The sequence below is a fragment of the Trachurus japonicus genome, chromosome 17 (genome assembly GCF_045865225.1).
Source record: "Trachurus japonicus isolate A0001 chromosome 17, Traja_1.0".
NCBI classification, from domain to species: Eukaryota; Metazoa; Chordata; class Actinopteri; order Carangiformes; family Carangidae; genus Trachurus; species Trachurus japonicus.
The window spans coordinates 17,040,201-17,060,826 of NC_140923.1; the positions used below are offsets into that span (position 1 = coordinate 17,040,201).

At 38.9% G+C, this 20,626-nt stretch overlaps 2 protein-coding genes across 4 annotated transcripts in view; one reads left to right on the forward strand and one right to left on the reverse strand.

The window, feature by feature from the left end:
* LOC146970421 (pituitary adenylate cyclase-activating polypeptide type I receptor-like) overlaps positions 1 to 7,665 on the forward strand; it is a 30,029-nt gene extending 22,364 nt beyond the window's left edge. The window contains exons 10-15 of one of the 3 annotated variants that reach the window (XM_085803991.1): positions 563 to 632; positions 766 to 857; positions 1,942 to 2,022; positions 4,053 to 4,182; positions 4,577 to 4,618; positions 5,658 to 7,665. In XM_085803991.1, coding sequence (XP_085660117.1) covers positions 563 to 632; positions 766 to 857; positions 1,942 to 2,022; positions 4,053 to 4,182; positions 4,577 to 4,618; positions 5,658 to 5,861 — 619 coding nt within the window. In that variant the 3' untranslated portion in view covers positions 5,862 to 7,665. Of the gene's footprint in view, positions 1 to 562; positions 633 to 765; positions 858 to 1,938; positions 2,023 to 4,052; positions 4,183 to 4,576; positions 4,619 to 5,657 lie in introns of all 3 variants that reach the window. The other 2 variants (XM_085803990.1, XM_085803992.1) reach the window with 2 other exon arrangements.
* A 2,697-nt stretch (positions 7,666 to 10,362) lies between these two features.
* Positions 10,363 to 20,626, reverse strand: part of ghrhra (growth hormone releasing hormone receptor a) — a 37,612-nt gene continuing 27,348 nt past the window's right edge. The window contains exons 8-13 of the mRNA XM_085803993.1: positions 20,251 to 20,311; positions 20,053 to 20,122; positions 19,448 to 19,542; positions 16,119 to 16,248; positions 13,893 to 13,934; positions 10,363 to 12,761 (exon numbers count right to left, since the gene is read on the reverse strand). Of these exons, the coding sequence (XP_085660119.1) occupies positions 12,615 to 12,761; positions 13,893 to 13,934; positions 16,119 to 16,248; positions 19,448 to 19,542; positions 20,053 to 20,122; positions 20,251 to 20,311 (545 nt within the window). The 3' untranslated portion in view covers positions 10,363 to 12,614. The remainder of the gene's footprint in view (positions 12,762 to 13,892; positions 13,935 to 16,118; positions 16,249 to 19,447; positions 19,543 to 20,052; positions 20,123 to 20,250; positions 20,312 to 20,626) is intronic.

Here is a 20,626-nt window from a genome sequence, read left to right on the forward strand (position 1 = left end):
ATTCAAACACTGATGTCACAAACTGTGTCGGGATAATTCCTCACACATGTATCTCCTTTTCATCCTGCACGATTTAGGATGAAGAAGAGATATGCGGTTGCAGGAATTGAGGGGAACGCATGAGAGAAACAAGTCCCTTCATTGTTGACACACAGATCATTTCAGTTTACTGACTGTGGTGTTTTTATAAACAAATTTTCCAAAAAAAACCAAAAGACGGTGGGTTGCATTGAACCAAATAGGTAAATTACCAGTGTTTTGACATGCAAATACATATAACAAGGCCTTGTTTACTAAAATACATTTATGAGAAGTAGTAGAGTGATTCTACTATATTTAATCCTCTCTTTTTATTCATGTTTCTTCTTCCATTTTAAATCCTCTGACCCGTTCCTCCCTCACATTGTAAATGGTCACCTGACTGACACACTGTATGGGGCCATGTATGACCAGCTGTTGAGAGAAAGTGACGATGTGAAGACTCACTGAATGATTATTGACCGGCAATGTCCTCCTCTTCCTCCTCCTCCTCCTTCTCCTCCTTCTCCTCTTCCTCCTCTAGATGCTGGGATACGAATGAGAACACTGCCCTCTGGTGGGTGATCAAAGGACCAGTTGTGGCCTCTATAATGGTACGGAAGATGCTGATTTATACACACGGGCTCTCTTGAGTATTCATTTTTACTCCGCTCATCTATTGTTTTGTTTTGCCTCGCTGGAATTCAGTTTATGACAGGTTTTTATTGTATCTTTTCTGTTCCTCAGATCAATTTCGTGCTCTTCATTGGAATTATCATTATCCTGGTTCAAAAGCTCCAGTCCCCTGATATCGGAGGGAACGAATCGAGCATTTACCTGTAAGTTTCAATAAGCAAATTCACTAACACAGGTGGTGTATGTCTTCAGAAAAGTCAAAATGTTATGTGTGTTTTTTTGTGTGTGTGTGTGTGTGTGTGTGTTTACTAGCATACTGTACTTAGAATATCACAGAAACAAGTTTATCATCATGGTTTTGAGAATAAGAAATGTTATTTACCTTTTCTTGACCTTTATATTTCTCTGTTGTCAGCAAATACCATGAAAAGACCAAAACCAACATTGTTTTCATTTCACTAAAGCCTCAAATATCTTCTTTCTCCCTTTCCAAAAGCTATTTTAAACCTAATAATGGAGCGCATTTTCCATCTGCTGATGAAAATAGCTCCCCCCAAAATATGCTATTAACTTCCACCTCATAATCAGCAATAATAGTATAAATAATTGTATAAACTACAATTCCCAGATTTTTTAAATATATATGTGAACCTTTGTGTATTGAAGAGAGTGATAAACATATAGTTGGTTTTTGTCTTTTTGAGGGATGTGTTGCTACTAAGGAAAAAAAAGCAGCAGCCCTTTTCCTTTAATGAGACGCCAGATGACACACTGGACGCTTAATGAAAATCTCCTTAACCAAATGTGGTCAATTTCCCCTTTTTATCCCTTTGGATCAGTGGGAATTGTCCCTTTAAATCAATTATCTAACACTTAAAAAAAAGGTGGCCATTTTCAGGACCAATGCCAAGCACTAATACAGGGATTGAAGAGAAGCCATGGCAGTCTTACATCCAAATTTTTTTCTCACCGAATCACTGATTTTCTCTCTGATTTGTCCTTTTAGACAATTTCCAGAACAGACTGACTTGTGCTACCTGTTGGCAGGAAGCTCGAGCCTCATTATGGAGTTGTACTGTAGCCAGACATCGCTCCTGCTCGGCTCCCACAGGATAGTGTCTTTAGAGGCCCTGCAGATAATGTCATTCTCATCTGTTGCTTAGACCTGTACGTGCGTGACCAAGTGTGAAGATGTGTGCGAGTGTGTGCGTTGTGTGAGACTGTGTCTGTGTCCCTAAAGACACTGTCTTTGTTGTATTGTTGTGTTGTCTTTGTGCTGTGTAGCAGCTGTGCTCAGAAATGCTTCAGTGAGCCCACACAGGCTGTTCAGCATTCGTGCAGGATGTCAGAGTTATCTACCATCACACTGTAAGTGTGTGTGCGTGTGTGTGTATGTATGTGTGTGTGTGTTCGTCCTCAAGACACGTGTGTTTGTGTGTCTGTCTATGTCCACCGCATGTGTGTATCCAGGGGTTGTTAACGTTTTATTTTAATGGTTAATGGATTCCCAAATGCATACTCTCCCTCACACACACATATGTGCACGTTTTGTACTTCTGCACCTGTGAGGACCCTCATTGACATACGTGTTCCTCCCCCCGACCCCCGACCCCCCGACCCCCGACCATAACCATCACAGCTACACGCCAAACACCAACCCTGATCCAAACCTAAACCCACTAGAACTGGAGATAACACCACACATACAGTATGTTTTCACCTCCTGATTACAATACTATTTAATCTACATATCAGTGGAAATATGTATCAATCCACCCAAAACAAGAGAGATGTCGCTTGGTGAGACCCTGTGGATGGTTTGACGTTGGCAGGACTGAACAGAAATCTAAAGAGAGAATATCTTGAATGTAAATATGCTGCAGAATTGGTCATGAGGAATATTTTATTGGCAGATTTTTACAAAACTACACAACCTGGATCTGTTAGCACTGAGCTCGTCCCTGAGTCCATTACACAAAGAAAAGAGAAAACAATTGGATTCACTGTGAAGACACAGATATCTGCGTAAATGTTTGCAACGCCTCTTTGACCCTCTGTGATTTCTGTCGGCCGGCCCTCCCCTCGACCGCACTCCTGTAGCTCATTTGTGTCATGTCTTGTGCTACCGAAGTGTCTGTGTTTTGTATTTTATCGCCACACCGTGCTGAAAGTGTCCAGTAGGAATGCATCGGTGTCAGTCAGTCGTGTAAACCTGTGTCTTGCTAAAACCTAAACCTTAAAACCAAGTCTTAACCCCCAAACGGCTTTTGGCCCCTTTGAAGGCTCAGCCCACAATCACCACCACTCAACCCGGTTCCTCACAAAAATAGATGTACAATAGATGTACACAAATACACACACATACACACACACACTACATACACACACACGTATTCAGAAATTTGTCGTTTTTTATTTGGTTTATTTATCTGGATTTGGTTTTTTGAGAGCTGGTGAAGCAACAGTGGCACAAATAGTCACATCTACTATCTGATTATTGCATTTATCACAGTCATAGAGTATTAAGTATTCAAGTATAATGACTGTTTTTAAGGACACGGTGTCACGCTGTAAAACAACACTGTGTTGTATATTTGTGTCCTCCATTTTTAAAGAGTCACCCGGTGTGTGTTTGTTGTATATTTTCTGTCTATCTGTGTGACAATAGGAGTAGATTAATAATCTCTTTGGTCTGGTTTATTAATGGGAATATTTTTTATTGTCATCCAGACGCCTCCCATGTAAAAGATTAAAGCCAACAATGTGTTTCACATTCACTCAATACCTTACAGAACTCGATGCCTCTCGGAGACTATTTTCAGCTGTGAATTAATACACACTTGATGCTCTGGTATCCATGGCAACAAGACAGAGTCTATGGGATTGACTGACAGGAAGCGTCATGTTCATTATTATTATTATGAAGAAGGAAAATTTCTCCCAGTGCTGCTCGTACGTACTGTCTATATATTTTAGTGTTTCCTCTGTAGCGCATAATGAGATCATTGCATTGTTGGTTTTGATCTTCCCATGGGACTTCATTGGAGAATGACAAAAAAAAGATAGATGAATAAACAAACAAGAGAGAAATATGATTAACAGAAATACGCAGCAGTCTTATTTCAAGAGGTTAAGAGGAAGTTTTTTTTGTTTTTTTTTTAATGTGCGGTGATAATCTGAATATTAAAGACGAGGTCACATCAATAGGCAGAAACGGTGTCGTGACATTACATCAGTGGCTCTGTTCTTGCATCACATCCCGATGACCAGCAGCAGTAAAACATGTTCACAGATATGATACGTCTGACTTCGGTTTCATTTAACTGTAACTGTTACGTGTGTGTGTGTGTGTGTGTGTGTGTGTGTGTGTGTGTGTGTGTGTGTCTGTGTGCACGCAGGCGTCTGGCGCGCTCCACCCTGCTGCTCATCCCTCTGTTCGGCATCCACTACACCGTGTTCGCCTTCTCACCTGAAGACGTGAGCAAGAGGGAGAGGCTGGTGTTTGAGCTGGGACTGGGATCCTTCCAGGTACGAGACAGAGACAGAGAGAGAGACCAGATGATGAATGAGAGGACGACGTGTTGGGATAATAAGTCATCTGAGTATCAAACTTTGTCCTCTCACTATTCACAGCTCTAGCAGTGAGGAGGACGTTTACAGTTCAGGAGACGTTTCTCACAGTTTTATTGATGCCACATTATGATTCATGGCTCCTGAATCTTCATAACTGTCAGCTCATAACATTTAGTGGTGATGGTTCAACTGTTTCAAAGTTTGTCCACATTCACAGTCAGACTCTTTTTGATATGTCTTTTTTTTGCCATTTTTTCGATGTTTTTAGATAGAAAAGCACATTTTCATCTCCAGCTGATTTACTTATTTGTTGTCTCTTCCTCCTCCTCCTCCTCCTCCTCCTCCTCAGGGCTTTGTGGTGGCTGTCCTCTACTGCTTCCTCAATGGAGAGGTAAGCTTCTGTCCTCTTGTTCACTGCTGTGGGGGCGTTACTATTATTTACTACAGTACAGATGTCAGTGTTTATAAATAAATAATGAGATTATATAGTTACAGCTTCATCTATAAACAGTTGTAGCTGGTTTTAATGAAGAATTGATAACGCATTATAATGACAATAAACATGAACAGTATTTTAAATCTTTCAGTTACAGGAGTTAATTCAGCTATAACTAAAAATGGGTAAAAAAAAAATATATATATATATTTACGGAAAAAAACACACAATATACACAGTTGCCCATAAATTTGGAATAATTTTGTTTTCAGACACATTCCTCTTTTTATTCAATAAAGTTTTGAGAAGATATACACTTTATCCGTCGAGATTAAATCACATTATCACAATCATTTCATGAGAAGAGGTAAAACCAAATATTTTATTCCAACTTTTGGGTCAACGGTGTATAATAAATACACATAATGACCAAAACGAACAAGACTCCTGCTTAATATGACATTGTAATTTTCCCTTTGTTTAAATTACGACTTGATTTCAAACACATTTTAATGTAATCTTTGACTGTTTCTAAGGGAACAACAACAACAATAAGAACATCTCTGTTTAATGTGTGAATTACACCTCTACTCTCAAAGTAAAACACTGAACCTACATTTACATAAATGAGTCATTTTTTGCCAAATAAATATTCAAATCTACGGTATAATGTGTAATAATAACACTGAAAATCCAAATGAAAACAATGACATCTGCTCCCAAATGAAGTAAAAATAAATAGTTAATATTAAGCACCGTAACATGTTGGCGTCACAATCAACAATGCTAAAAAAAACTGGCTCATGGTCGAACTGGTTATTTTTGACCCCCAATAAATAACATAAAGTCCTGTTTCTGTTATTGCAGCCTTGGTATAAACTGTGTGTACAAACACCCACCTGGCAGGACTTACACAGGTGTACTGTACCTTTTCGCGGAGGCTGGTACAGCTTAAAGTACATTAAAAATGACCTTGTGAAGTTTCTCCCTGAAGGTGCAGTCGGAGATCAAGAGGAAATGGCGCAGCTGGACGGTGAACCGGTACTTTGCTGTGGACCTGAAGCAGCAGAGGCACCCTTCGTTGGCCAGCAGTGGAGTGAACGGCGGGACTCAGCTGTCGATCCTCAGCAAGAGCAGCTCCCAGATACGCATGTCCAGCCCCCTGGCGGAGAACGCCAACATCAGCCTCCCCACCTGAGCGTCTGATTGGCCGGAGTCGACTTCAAGGTGCCGTTCCACTAACGTACATCCAGACCGACCAGAGCAGACCAAAGTGGCCCCTAACACCTCTTATATTTTGTAGTTTGGCCTTTAGACAATGAGGTATTTCTAAAAGCATTTAGTGGAGATTCATTAGAGGTGCATTACTAGTTTTCATACTTTAGTCTTTAATTTGGTTATACAATACCTAATAGTATTTATTTGACTATTTTTAGTGCTGCAGTTGACTCTGTAGGTGGCAAACTTTTATGATTAATAATAACGCACTTAATATTTTTACCAACTCAAACTCCAACCTACTGATTAAAACACAAGAGATATCAGAAATTCTGCCAATATTTTTACAGTACGTCAAATTTAGCCCCTTTTATTGTTTTATTTATGAATAGTTTGTGCCAAAAGAAACATTACAAGTTGTAAAAAAGAAAAAAAAAGAAGAAAAAAAAGATCAATAGTGAAATATCAAATGTAGGGGTCATATTTGGCTGTTGATGTAAAGTAAATGTGCTTCAAAGTGCCATACAGGTTTCCTGACTGGATCCGATCTCATGAACAGTCCAAAGTTGGACATCAAACAAACGTTCTCCTTGCTTGTACAAATGCTCATTGTTTAAATGTTTCATCTTGAATTTAAACATTTTTCTACATTCAGCCATAAGTACGGAGTATGTCAAAAAGATATATATTTAAAAAGGAAAAAAAAAAAACAACCACAACAACTCATGGACTTTGTAAATAGTTACTTTTGGTGTCTAGAACAGAATTTCTTTCTTTTGCATAACGCAGTATTGTAATGACCTTTTCAAACAAAAGGAACTGGAGCCCAAATCTGTAGACTTCATCACATATCCTGAAGACCCAGAAGATCCTGCCCACTCTACTCTGAAATGCCTGTTTGTATTTAATGATTTAAGAAAATAATAACAACTCAACTAGTTACATATAGGAACACAGTGCCAAAATAAATGAGTGTAGAAGAGCAGCATTTCCCAGCTACAGTATAGGGAGTCACAAGATGAAAGAATTTAGGAAAGAGGAAATATTTTCTGCTCCCTGTTGTTGTTTTATAAGATTATCTGTTGCTTTTTTTTTTCTTGTAAAATATTCTATAAATTCACCTCTAAAAGTATTCAAATTAAACAAGCTGAGAGGATTGCAAACCACTGCTGTAGAGGATACGACAGCACATAAGGGAAACTAAAAAATGTATTTAAAGAAAAAGAAACTTAAATATACTCTGAAAAGCTGCACTGAACTGGTTTCTGCTCACAAACAGTGACGCTGCAGAGATCTACGGTGGTAGTAGTACTACAGTAGTATCCTCCAGTTGGTTTTTTTCCTCCCATAGCAACACATTATGTTTTTGCTGACTGTGAACATGAACAGTACACGTGCCATTTAGTGGATGCTTTTATCCAAAGCTCCTCATAGTGCCATGAGTGTCTCTGTGCTGTATTTATTTCCTGGTAGGCAGCGATCACGCTCTCGGAGACGACGGGACTCTTTGCTCTTCTCCTCTCAGCTTCGATCCATCGTGCCATATTAAATTGCTCTTGGTTTTAAAATTTTTTGAAATGAGCCATCTCCTACACTCATGTTCCAAAGTGCCTAGTCAGTCACAAATAGCTATCACTTTTATTTACAGTACAATGAACAGATGAGTTCAAGGAGTAGTGAAAAAGAGTCATTTCCTGCAAAGAATGTACAGAGCGACAGAGAGATGTGTTTTATTATGGATGACTTTGCATAATTGTGCTTCTTATCATTATGTGCAGCAAAAATATATATTTAGCTTATTTATTGGTGGAATTCTTCTTTATCTCTTTCTAATAACTTTTTCCTTTTTTAATTATGTGGTTTACAATCAATAGCTCTACTTTCAGCCTTTTGGGTTCAGCAGCTTAAATCCTTTCAAGCGAACTGTAAGTCCATCTCATTTCAGCACTAACGTCAAACACATTAACACAAAATGCTTTAATGTGACAGCTCTTGACAATCTGAGTGTTGCCCATTATTTTTCTCTTTTCTGTTTGTGCACAAACAAGCTAACAAACAATAATTGTGGGGAAATTATTTAATAAGATGAAATGTGAAATTATGTGAACCGGAGGATTTTTTCTTTTTTTTTTCTGCCATATTTACTCAAGATATTTATTTTTTGTATTGTCATCAGAGTGGATATAGGGAATGTAGTCACTTTAAACAATGAATTGGTGATAATGTTGATCATAAAAGGATGTATATTTATTTTCCATAAATCAGTGCCATGTAAAATGACTCAATGTACAGTATTCATGCTTTCTCTCTGTGTAATAGTTGTACGACTCGTAGTCAAAGTGCCATAACTGTAGTGCCATACGTGGTGACAGTGGGAGATGTGTGGCACAGTGTCTCTTTGATGATTTTAAAGAAAACAAAAATACTGAAGAGAAAATGCCGTCCAAAGTTATAGAGGATGTATAGAGAGATAAAAATATAGATGAAATCTCTAAAATAAAAAAAAAGAAAGGTATATATACACGACTGAGAGGATGCGGCATTTTAACGCATCACAGTGAGTGAGTGTGAGACAAGAAACTGTCAAGGGAAGTAGAGCCAGGGGTGGAAAAGATGGTTTTATTTAATTAAGGTGTAAGGAAATGGATGAACTGTGACAGATAAAACACAAAGTGTGTGCGAGGGTGAAATAAAAACCACTCTGCTGCTGCTCACGTGTTCTATCACCAGCCGTCACTCTGAGTCTGAATCAGCTCAGATGGAAACGACCATGTCTCAAAGCTGTTACTGTCTGTGAAAAACAAAAAACAAAACGAAACAAACAAAAAAAAAAAAGACCAGAGGATTAATTCCTTACTTGACCATGTCTGTGCTGTATATTTGTTTACCACAAGGTGGCAGCAAAGTGTTGCAATTTTAGTTTCACAGTTTAAAGGAGAGAGGGGGTGGTTTTGACCAGCACTGATTTGCTTTTTGAGCTTTGCGTTTTGGATGAAACAGGTGTAGGGTGGGGCATTGAGTCACTCATATGCCACATGGTTAACATTTTTCTCACTACTTTTTGTGATTTGTCTTCACACAAATCAGCAAACAAGGCTACAAGTGTTTTTTCTCTCAATGAGGCTCATCGTCCAACACTGGAGCAGTTAAGATTTAGTGGTATTTATTATAGCGCACCCTTTTGAGTTGCTCAAATATTCCATTATGTGTGTTTTTATTAAAACAAAACTTGAAATGTCCAAGTTTCAAAACAATTACTGTGTGGGATGGGAGTCAATTTGTAAACTGGCAGCACTTCTTTGCGCTAAAACAAATTCCGACAGTGTAAGTTTTAGCTTCATTTTGGCTAAAAACTGACTGCACCTCTCTTCACGATCACCTTTTTTCTTAGAGTTAGTTTAGGTTATGGTTTAGATATGTGTTAAAGAAAATCCCTTGACTTATTCTCTTTTTGCAATAGTTTGACATTTTTTGGAAATATGCACATTTGCTTTTTTTCCCCCGAAGATGGCACTTTAGATACCACATAGAATTTGTTTTTTGCTTCTTTCCTGGTCATATTGGTCAATGCATGAAAAATGTGTTTTTCTACTGGTTTTCATTCATATTTTTCATACCTTTCATGCACTAGTGGGATGTTCCTCATAGGCTAACACTACATGAAGTATTAACATTTATATCAAATTATGTTAAACACAACCAATGTTGAGTAGCAGAAAGTTTCTGGATAGACCCAATGTTGAGTCTGTGTGGTTTATAAAAAAGCAAATAAGCATATTTCCCAAACTATTGAACTTTTGTTTCAAGTGTAACTATTCTGTGGGGTATATCTCTGTGTTTAGATGCCTTTTCTTTGGCACTTGTGCCCGTTGAGCCAGTTTTATCAAGTGTTGAGTGTGTGTGCAAGTTGTTTTGATTGCCAATAAATTTTTTGAATGTACCATCGTTGCTCAGCTGCTCTTAAATGTCGCCTGCTATGAATTTGCCATGGTGTACAAATGATGTCTTTTCTTGATCATATATACAGTACACTGTATATGTATATTTTTGGCACACAGGTGAACCTCTTGATGAAGACCTGTAATGTTTGTGACCGTGTTTTTGTACATTTATGTTTATGTACCAGTTTTCAGAGCGCGCGTGTGTTAGTGTGAGAGAGAGAGAGCGTGTATGTGCGTGTGTGTGTGACTGTAAATGTGTGTCTGAAGGTTGGAGAGATTGTATACTGTGCGCATGTGTACGTAATGACATGCATTCATGAGGATATAAGTAACTTAAATGTGAAAAAATATAAACTTTCATTCAACTTTGTTCTACCTGTGACAGTGTGTCATGTGTAACATGCGTTCTGGTGTCCAACATTCATGTTCCAGTTTGTGTATATTTGACTGCAAAATAAATCTATCTATGGTAAGTTGTACTTTGTGAAGATTATGATTCATTTTGCAGTGTATACTTTTTATTTTCTATTACAAGAGGGCGTTGTCCTCTGGGAAATTTTGAGGGAATTTTTATTGACAGTCAGATGTTGAATGCAACACCAGATGAAACTAACATGACTTTAAATTTTAACATTAAGTGCATTTTGTTGCTCTTTTTAAATTTTTTATCAGTTTATATGAACTTTACCCTGAACATTTCTCCTTTTCAGTCCCATTTCTCAATGACATTCAAAAGCCAAACACAAAACCAGGCCACAAATGTCTTATTTATTACTGTGCTACTACTCCCTACAGACAGTATGCCGAGCCTCACCACATCCACAGGGACAGCAATGAAAATGCAGTATGTTTAATGTAAAATAAAGTGCAACATTAAATCAAGTTGTGTATCGACAATGACAGTCAAGGTGTTTAAAGTCACAATACAGTGCGTTATTCACAGTCTATCAAATAAATAAATAAATAAATCTAGGGACGCACCAGTCTCACTTTTGTCTGGATGATTACATCATGCTGTCCAGCTGTACTGTGTATGAGCCATGATACTCTTCTCGTGTGCATCCCCATAAAAACTAAAAGGTTTCCTCTGGTGATTCAATCACAACAGCTGAAACTAAACACATTTAATTTGACAGCTCACTTTAAAACACGGCGTACAGTTCGAGGCACAATCTAAAAACACATCAACACCCCAAACGAGTGCATCTGGATACAGTCGTTATAGGAAAAGTTCAACATTGTGGGCAGCTTATTTCCTTGGTGAGAGACGGATGAGAAGATCAGCACCACTCTAAAGTTTTCATGCTAAACAGCTGGCTACAGCCACCAGCTAGTTAACTTAGCATAAACCCAACAGAAACAAGGTAATTATTACTTTTATATATTGTAGCTATGGTTGCAGACTCTATCCAACTCCCTACACTTGTGTTTGAGTATTTTTTTAATTATCATTTTGTATAGATGTCATGATTGTATCACTTTTGGTCAGAATCGACATAGTTAATATTTTATACCATGACAATCCTAATAATAAGCTAAGGAGAGGCTGGCTGTAGCTTCATACACTGTAAGCACGTGAGATTGGTGTCTGTCGTCTCATCAACCTCTGTCAAAATATTTCTGGAAATATTTGAGATAAAAAGTAGAAACAATTAACACCAAATAAAGACACAGGCTAGAACTGCCTTTGTTCGTGAGACAATTATTGTCCTTTTTGCTTTGAATTTGGACTGTCAGCAAATCTGGACAACACATTTAAGACGCAATTGTCTTAAATCATGATTTTTGTGAAATAATAAATACACTGTGTCGGTCGAAACGGTACCACTTTGTGGCCATGTTGTGTCACTACGTTGGACCGTTGTTTCTCATCAGCTTTTCTATCACTTCTAGTGCAACAAACATACGAAACAAAAGCTTTATCACATCTGGCTACGGCATAAAAAAAAAACTGACTGATAAAAAGAAAACAAGCTCATAAATATCTGCAAATGCTGTGTTTCGAGATGGCTCATCAAAGCAGATGTCTCTTCTAAATAAGACACTTTTCTTGTAAGACACAATGTATCGATAAATGGCAGCTGCACGCAAGCACACACACACATTCATTCATTCATACAACCTTAAATACACTCACTCAGGTTCCTCTGGATCGTTGTTTTTGAACATTTCTGTCTGGCAGCAGCCTAATTGCCGCTGCACACGATTTGGTAAAGATCAATCCTACACACACACACACACTACCTCAGCCTGCACTAAAGTATCGTAGCTGTTCCTGTTATATTTAGACAACTCGGGCTTGTTTCAAATAATTTCACCCAGCTCACTCATGCATTGTTTCCACAGCTGTCTCTGAACGAGCCCCCAGCATTGTTGTGTCCATGTGGTCCAAACTGTAAAGACAGCCGTGTGAAATCGGCCTCCTTACAGGTCCAGCTCTGTTTTAACTGTAGTCTCATCCGCAGCTTCACCATGACAGCCTCACACTTTTTACTTGTTTTTCTTTTTGTATGTGGTGTTGTTGTTGTTATAGATGATACAAGCGAGTGCACACAACTTGTGCATCAGGCGAGAAACGTGTGCTGCAACATCCTTAGTGACTGATCCATCCAAAATCCATCCTGACAACATTTCTTCACTCAGCAGAGTTTTGTTGTGACGTCTCACAGAGAGTTTGCTGAATTGTCATCCTCATGTTCAACTCCCTCCGTTATTGTTGTTGTTGTTATGTTAGTCTCTCATTTACATTCACACAACAACTTTTTCAATTTTCTCACGGAAGGTGTCTAAACTCACACTGAGGAGATGTTGCCGCTGGACTGAGGCCTCCCGAGACCCCCGCGGGCTCGGATCGTGATCTGAGTGATACTTCTCTTGGCTGGAGTGAGGTGATTCTGGTTTTGACACTTCCACAGCCACCGCCGCAGCTCTGTCTGGACCTGAGGACAAACATGTGTGAGATACAGCCAGACAAGTGTTATATGGAGACATACTGCTCAAAAGTAGAGCTGTACAGGAGCCGTACAGGAAATAGCATTACTGCTTTAGTTAAAGCCAATACTGTACAGTATATATACCATATAATTGCACCACCCAGTGGAAGTAACAGGAAACACAGTGTCACACAGCAGAACTATACAACCTGCTATGGCTATGTGTTGTAGATATCTGTAATTCAGTTTTGCCGAGTCAAAAAGAACATTTCAGATATCTGCAACTACATTCTTCCTATCCACAATTGTCATTTCAGATATCCACAACTACGTTCTTCCTAGGACAAATTACGTCACTTTTGCCATTCATGTGTAGGCTATGGGGTTTGTCATTACAGATATCTACAATTCAGTTGCAGATATCCGCTATGTGAATTACAGATATCTGTAACTGAATTATGACTAGTACTAATTCCAGTTTGAGATATCTACAATTTGATTCTGACAGGTCATAATTCCAGTTCAAGATATCTTTAATTCACCTCAATTAAAGATATCTACATGTCCCTTTTCAGATATCTTAAATTAAGTTTTGACTAGGCGAGATGACGTTGTAGATAGAGTATCTCAAACTGGAATTAGGAGTAGTCATAATTCAGTTACAGATATCTGTAATTCACATGAATGGCAAAAGTGATGTCATTTGTCCTAGGAAGAATGTAGTTGCAGATATCTGAAATGTTCTTTTTGACTAGGCAAAACTGAATTACAGATATCTTGAATCAAAAATCCAACTACTCCAAATGTAATTATGACTAGTCAGAAAGATGTTGTTGATATCTACAATGTTAATTCTGGATAGTCAAACTTAGCTTTTAAATGTTAAATCCGCTTGCCATAACCTGCACATATAGAAAGCCTTTACTTGTCAGACGTGACTGTCTGGTTTCCCTGTTTATGGATAAATGAGTCACTGCAATTTGTATTTCTCTATTTCCGCTGCCATTCAGCTGCTGTGCAAAATAATTTGTTTTCTCCACAGTAGATTGACTCAACTATTAGGAGCATTTCCTCCCCTACAGCAGCTCTCTGAGATAAGATGTTGGTTTGATTTTTGTACCAAAAACATTCACTCACCTCTCCATTCATGAAACAGTAAAGCAGCGCCACCACGAACCCCTACAACACATGGAGACATGTCAACAGTTTAAGGTACAGTACAACAAAGCTTCTGTTTGGGTGTAAATTCACCTAAAAGTTTTAAGTTTCTGAGACAGAAACTTAGGTGTGGTTGACCCTGTTGCTAGGGATGACTCTTTCTTTTTCAAGCTCTGATTGGTTGTTAGAAAAAAGGACGGAAAAAAACACACAAATTGCACTCTAGTGATGAATGGACAGTGAAATTCACCAATCACAGAACTTAGTTAATATTTTTATGTCATTAACAACTTAACACAGTGCAATAAATTGTTAATCAGATTTAAATTATTCGAACATTCAGACTTGTGGACTATTCACATGCCGATCATTACCTATTTATTTGCTCATGTTTAATCGCCATGCTGGTCATTTCGCATAGGCTATAACGGTTTGAGAGGGAAATTCAGCTCCGGAGTTACAGCGAAAGCCAAGAGGCAGACGAGCGATCAATTATTAGATCAACAACACCGGAAAACGCCGTGTCCATTAATGTCCGTTTGTGAGCCTGCAACATGTGGACATCCAGTGGAAAATGAACAGCGCGACACTACGAGGCTATAAAAAGCGCAGTAAATGATCAGTGTGCTGAGTGACAGAGGTTCATCACTGCTGCGAATTACCTTCATGTCTGCTATTATTCTGGTATTTCGCTGTGGGACGTCGATCACAAACATTATCCCTGCACAGTCTTATATGTAGCGTTTAATTTAATCACCGTCATTCAGTGTTTGGAGAATATTTCTCCGATTTCTCTGCCTTTTTTTTTTCTTCTTTTTTTTTGTGTCAATCATATCCTATTGTAAATCTATCCATCCTTTATATGTGATTATTCTGTAATTGTTCATCTTAATGCTAGATTTGAATTGCCTAGTATGAAATATTCTATAGGCTACAGCAACCTTGTCTTCTTATTTAATATTTAAGTTATAGGCTGCAAAGGTTTACAAAGGTACAAGTTTTAAAATAGCCCACAGACCAGATCATTTTAAAAAATGACATTACATAAGGAGAGGAACAGAGAACCGGACACAGCCAGTTCTGATGATCCAATTGGTTTCTGCACTTTTTATAGAGCCGCGCGCCCTTGTAGGCTACGTTCTCTACGCAAGTTACGTAGTCCACCCCCTGTGAGCGCGAGAGGTTAACGTCTACAACTTCAGAGAGAGGGCGGTAATCCAGAAGGTGGCAGCAATGCGACTATGTGGACTATGTTAAACACCAAAAAAGAAGAGGGAGAAGATGAAAAAAGACGCGGGAACTGTCCACCTCTTGACCTCTTCAGGAAAGAAGAGAAAACAGCGACAACAAAACGGCACAAACAGAATCCAGGTGAGTTCGTTTCTTTCCTCTCCGACTTCGATGTCAGTGTAGGTGTGTCAGCTTGCAGCTAACCTGTAGCCTGGTGCTGCTCTTCCTGTTCCTGGTGTTCCTTTTTTATTTTTTATAAATGACCGATGGCATGGCACCTAATGACAGCATTGGACAGCCAGCTCAATAATTGTAGGTAACCCTTTAATTTACAGGCTGTTAATTATGTGATAATGTCAAGAAATAGCCAAGAAAATACAAATAAACTGCGTAGTAGGCTAATGTCAAGAAATAGCCTAGAGATAACGGTCAATTTAATAGTAAATTCATGTTTTTCATAAAGGCAAGAGATTATACATGCTTTTCATGCTCTGAATTTTTTGGGAAAGGCCAGAATTTCTCTCCTCCAAGTCCTTGCAATTGACCGTTATTTCTGGGCTTTTTCTACGCAATCAATTTGTTATTTCTTGACATGATCAGGTAATTAACGGCCTGTAAATTAAAGGGTTACCTAATTGTATTGTGATATTAGTAGCTACAAAAGTATTATTTCAGGTCACTATGACCACTTATTGTTGTCTCCCAACTGACAAATAATAAAGGCATAAAATTACCCTCAAAATAATGTTGAGTTCCCACAGACAAGTAGCACAGGTGTAAATAATAAAAGACCTGAAAGGACTAAACACATCGTTAATGTTTTGCTTCTTCTATTAAAGGCCAAATGTCTGCTGTGAAAATGCCAGCGTCTAACTCTAAATAATGCAGTTTATCACCATATAATTAGTTATCTGTCTCCAAAAGCATAGTTTATCTGGACTCTTTGTTCAGCTCCTTTATCTTTTTGTTGTGTACCTGAAAAGAGCCCAGTCCGAGCTCAATGTAGAGTCTGGCTGCTACCCCAGTGTTCTCAGGCAGGAAGGCAAATACAGTGTAATGCATCCCAAACAGAGGAATGAGAAAGAGGGTGGATTTAGCCAGCCTCCTGAGGGAAAAGCAGAAGAATGAAAGAGAGAAGAAAGATTAGACATAAGACCACATAATGATGTAAAAGCTTTGGAAAGTTTGAAACAGTTGGCTTTAATTACTGAGGCCGAGCAGTTTCAGTCTAATCAGAGTTAGATATAAACTTTTAATGGCCAGAGAGAAAGCAAAACACATCACAGTGCATCACTCCTCCAGGTGTCACCGAGGCCGAGCTGGTGGAGTCAGATCTTCATTACGCTGACATTTAAAAACAGCGACGTCATCAGGCCAATCAGGGGTGGAGATTAAAATGTCAAACGCAGAACCCGGATACAATGTGCTCGAAGCTCGGTTCCCCCATCAGATCAGCGATGTCTAAATATTATGGAAATGTCGCCATTTGATTTTTGGTGACATTAGGATGTAGCACCAACTTGCTGAAAAGAGCAACCCCCACGTCACGCATCTTAAGCTTCTCTTTCATATGTTTCTCCTTTTGATTTTGCTGAGGTTTTAAACAAGCTGGGAACACAGCTGCTTGAATCAAAAGCAGTTCAGAATACAGTCAGTCTATCGCAGATCAATGGACTACAGTTAATTTGACCCTTGACCGAGACGTCTGCACATATTCTTCTGTTTTTAGAGGATTTTTTTTTGTTCTCAGATAGATTCAAAGCTTCTCTGTCAAGTTGTTACACTCAGTAACAATATAGTCGTCAAAATAACCCAAATAATCACCTGGATAACATCACAACCCGGGCCGTTCTAAGATTAAAGATTAAAATAAGGACAACAAAAAAAAAAGACAAGTAAAACCAGGCTTATTTTAAATCCTGTAATAGGATTTGGTTGTCTTCTGTCTCACCTGGGATTTGTGCTCTTTGTGTTGGCACCACAAGTCTGTCTGCATCAGATTGAAGTGTATTAGACACGGATGAAGCTTTTGAAAGTGCGAAACACCGAGTAGAACAATCCTGTCGCACGCACAGTGATGGAGGAGACATCTATTTCTGGTATCGGCTGCTATTTTTACGTCCCCTCATTGTAAATTAATTCAGCCGAGCTGGAATCTGCACCACCCACTAATGTTGAAAAAAGGAAGGCAATGCTTCATTCAGGTGGAGCAGGATATCTGGGCTCTAGTCTCCATAGCAGATTGATCTCTCTCTCTCTCCCTCTCCTCAGCAGTTTGTCTTGAGGTGTCATCGATGCCTATCCATCCTCATGGTAAACCCTTAAAAGACACAACCATCCATTTCTGATGCATTGGTTTTGCACGTAGCTGTTTTTTTTTACCTCAACTCTGAGTAACTGCTGCATAGTTTAAAGTTTAACAGCCTGTCCCTGTGTCCACTCGAAGCATGCGTCACTTCCTTGATGAATATCTCCAGTGAAAAAAAAGGGTTTGGTTTAACATTAAAGCAGAAGTAAGCGATTCGGTCGTTTTGGCTAATGCTGCGTTCCAGGCAGGCTTTTGAAACCGTAAATTACAGCTTCAAGTCACGACTTACGACTTTGTAGCGTTCCAGGCAACCCACTCGTGTTTTTCCGACCTGTTTTACCTGTGAAAGTCACTATAACGGCCACTCGTAACTTCCGACCCGTGAACTCGTACCAGATCGAACTGGTACGACTTCACAGGTCGGAAAAACACGAGTTATGGGCTGCCTTGAACGCACCAAAACGTCTTGTCACCCGATGGAGTTAGCAGCCCCCGCCCTCGTCATGGATCTATTGGTCCTCGTCACTACGTCACCACATTCACGTGCATCCCTTGGCTGCACACACAGCCCTGCATGCCGTTCTCTCTCCTCATTGGATAAAACTTGTAGGATACGAGAAAAGTTTTCTCCTCGGCTCAGAGCAGAGCAGAGTGACTGAGAGACCCGTGTTTCAGACCAAACACTCTATGTAAGTGATTGCTGTGGGAAGATATAACTATTTAAGACTTATATTAACACAAAAATATCGCTTACTTCTGCTTTAAATTCTCCCATTGGCTCTGTGCATATTTGACCTTCTTGCACTTGCACATGTTAAAACATGGTGTTTGTTTTCTCTGAATCTAAAGTAGTTTATCTTCTAAGAGGTCGAAGGGTCAAATTAATTCCTGTACTTCTGGCACACTTTACCTGCAGACATCTGTATGTGGCTATTCGTGTTCTTCCACAAAGGAGGAACTGGTCTATAGTGAGATAGTGGTCTCCAATGCAATCTTGCAAACCTCCTGACTTTGACTTTGACTTTGACCGTGTTTTAAACACTTGACATTGTTGGTTTTTATGACTTTTCAGTCTCATTATAATAGGGGTGGGGAAAAAATTGATACAACGTAGTATCGCGATATTTTGCATGGCAGTATTGTAGCAAAATGCGGACGAGAAGTATTGATCTGAACAGACTGATGTTTATCTTGTTAGGAAAAAAAACAGATGTTAAAGTTTTCATTTGAAGACATAATTTGCAGTTGAAAAAAGCTAATATATTGCAATATATCACGGTATATTGGCAATAATAACGTATCAAGACACAAGTATCGTGACAATATCGCATCCCAGGGCCTCTGGTGATTCCCAGCCCTAAAGAATCACAACGTGACAGGATAACATACTGTAATGTACTGAGACTCATTGGTAAGTGTCAGTACGCAATAAGGTGTTGCATTATTTAATTCTTAGATATAGCAAATGTAATCTGTCTGGTGTGTTATTCATTATCAATAATTAACAAGTAACATTTTAAGGCCCTCAGGTCTTAACTGTTTAAATACTAAAACATTTCTTCTCAGACTTCTGGGACCTTGTAGTAAACTAAGGACCACATATGGAGCACTTTATAGTTAAGTACTTACTGTAAGTAGGACCTGAGTTATCTGATTGACATCATTTGCTCATAACTCCCTCACAATCATATACCAACATTATTTGCCGCTGCAGCTTCTTCCATCAGCCCAAATCGAAACTCTTCTTACCTTCCTGTTGTGTTTCAGGCTTTTGGTTTGGCAGACTTAACTGAGATATAATATTCATGAGCCTGTGTTGAGATGGGATTAGTTCTCCTAGCAGGATCATTGTTGCTGCTTGAATTCCTTAAGAGCTTAAGACTTGTCCTCCTTATCTAACATGTTGTTAATGATCACTTCCTTTACAGAAGTGAACTCAAAGTATTGATCGCCGAGTGGCAGCATCAATATCCAGCTTAGTTTTGTTGCGACTCACATGAAATGTCCAGTGTCGCTGTTTCCGGTCATGGCCGATGATTTCAGCTTCTGAACCAGAATCCGGATCACGTTGATGAAGATGACGATGTTGACCTGGCAACACACGTATACGCACATGTGAACACATGATAAACCGCTCCAAACAAACAAAACTTCTGAAACCTGCAACAATGAAACTAACTGTAATACATTGTGTATTAAATTAACTTAAAATTGTGAATTAAAGGGAATATTAGCAGGTCACCATTTACTAAGCCTCTTCCTCCAAACAATAATTATCTACTCATATAATAGAAAGTTTAACTAAAGCGGGAATGTCAGATTACTCCATATGCAGAAGGCCAAGAATGACACATTTTCACTATTGTATATATTTAGCTTTTCCAAAACCACACATAAAGAAGCAAACTGTCACTTTAAACACAAGCATAGCGTTGTGCAGATTAAATTTACTCAAAGTTACTGTCAAGAACATGGATCTTTTCATTAGCCGCATAGCTAATAAAGATTACACCCTGGATTTTGGGAAGTTTGGCAGGAGTGACAGTAACGAAGGCTGGGCAGGGTTTAGCTAACTGTAGTAGCCTACAGCTGTCCACTCACCAGCAGCGAGGCTGTGATTGGTCCTTTAATAATCCACCAGATTTCAACTCTGTCTGTGTCGTCCCAGCAACTACAATTAAAGCCAAATAAAATATGATTAGACATGTAAAATTGTGTTGCCGTCAAATCAAAGCAGTATGTGCAGGAATGACGTAGTATAGGATGTTGCTTTGCTGCACATAATGTAATTCATCATACCCTCTGTCATCATAGAAGAATCTTGTCAACACCCAAAGTATGAGAATTGTTGACGGGAGTCCTAAAACGTAAGCAGAGATTAATTATTCATTCTCTGTCAAGTGAAATTAATCTGAACGATAATCAAGTGCACTTTTTATGAAAATGTTGTTAGGCACATGAAACATCGTGTTTACTCTGTGAGTCTAATTTATCGGTGTCCCACTTGCATCTCCATGACAAAAAAAGAAACAGGCACAGGATAAAAGCAGAGAGACCTGAGAGAGAGCCGCACTGAACAAACCGGAAAAGTATCTGATAAGACACATCAGAGCCACTCTGGATACTGAGCAAGCACTAATGTACACACACAGACACACACACACAGACACACAAG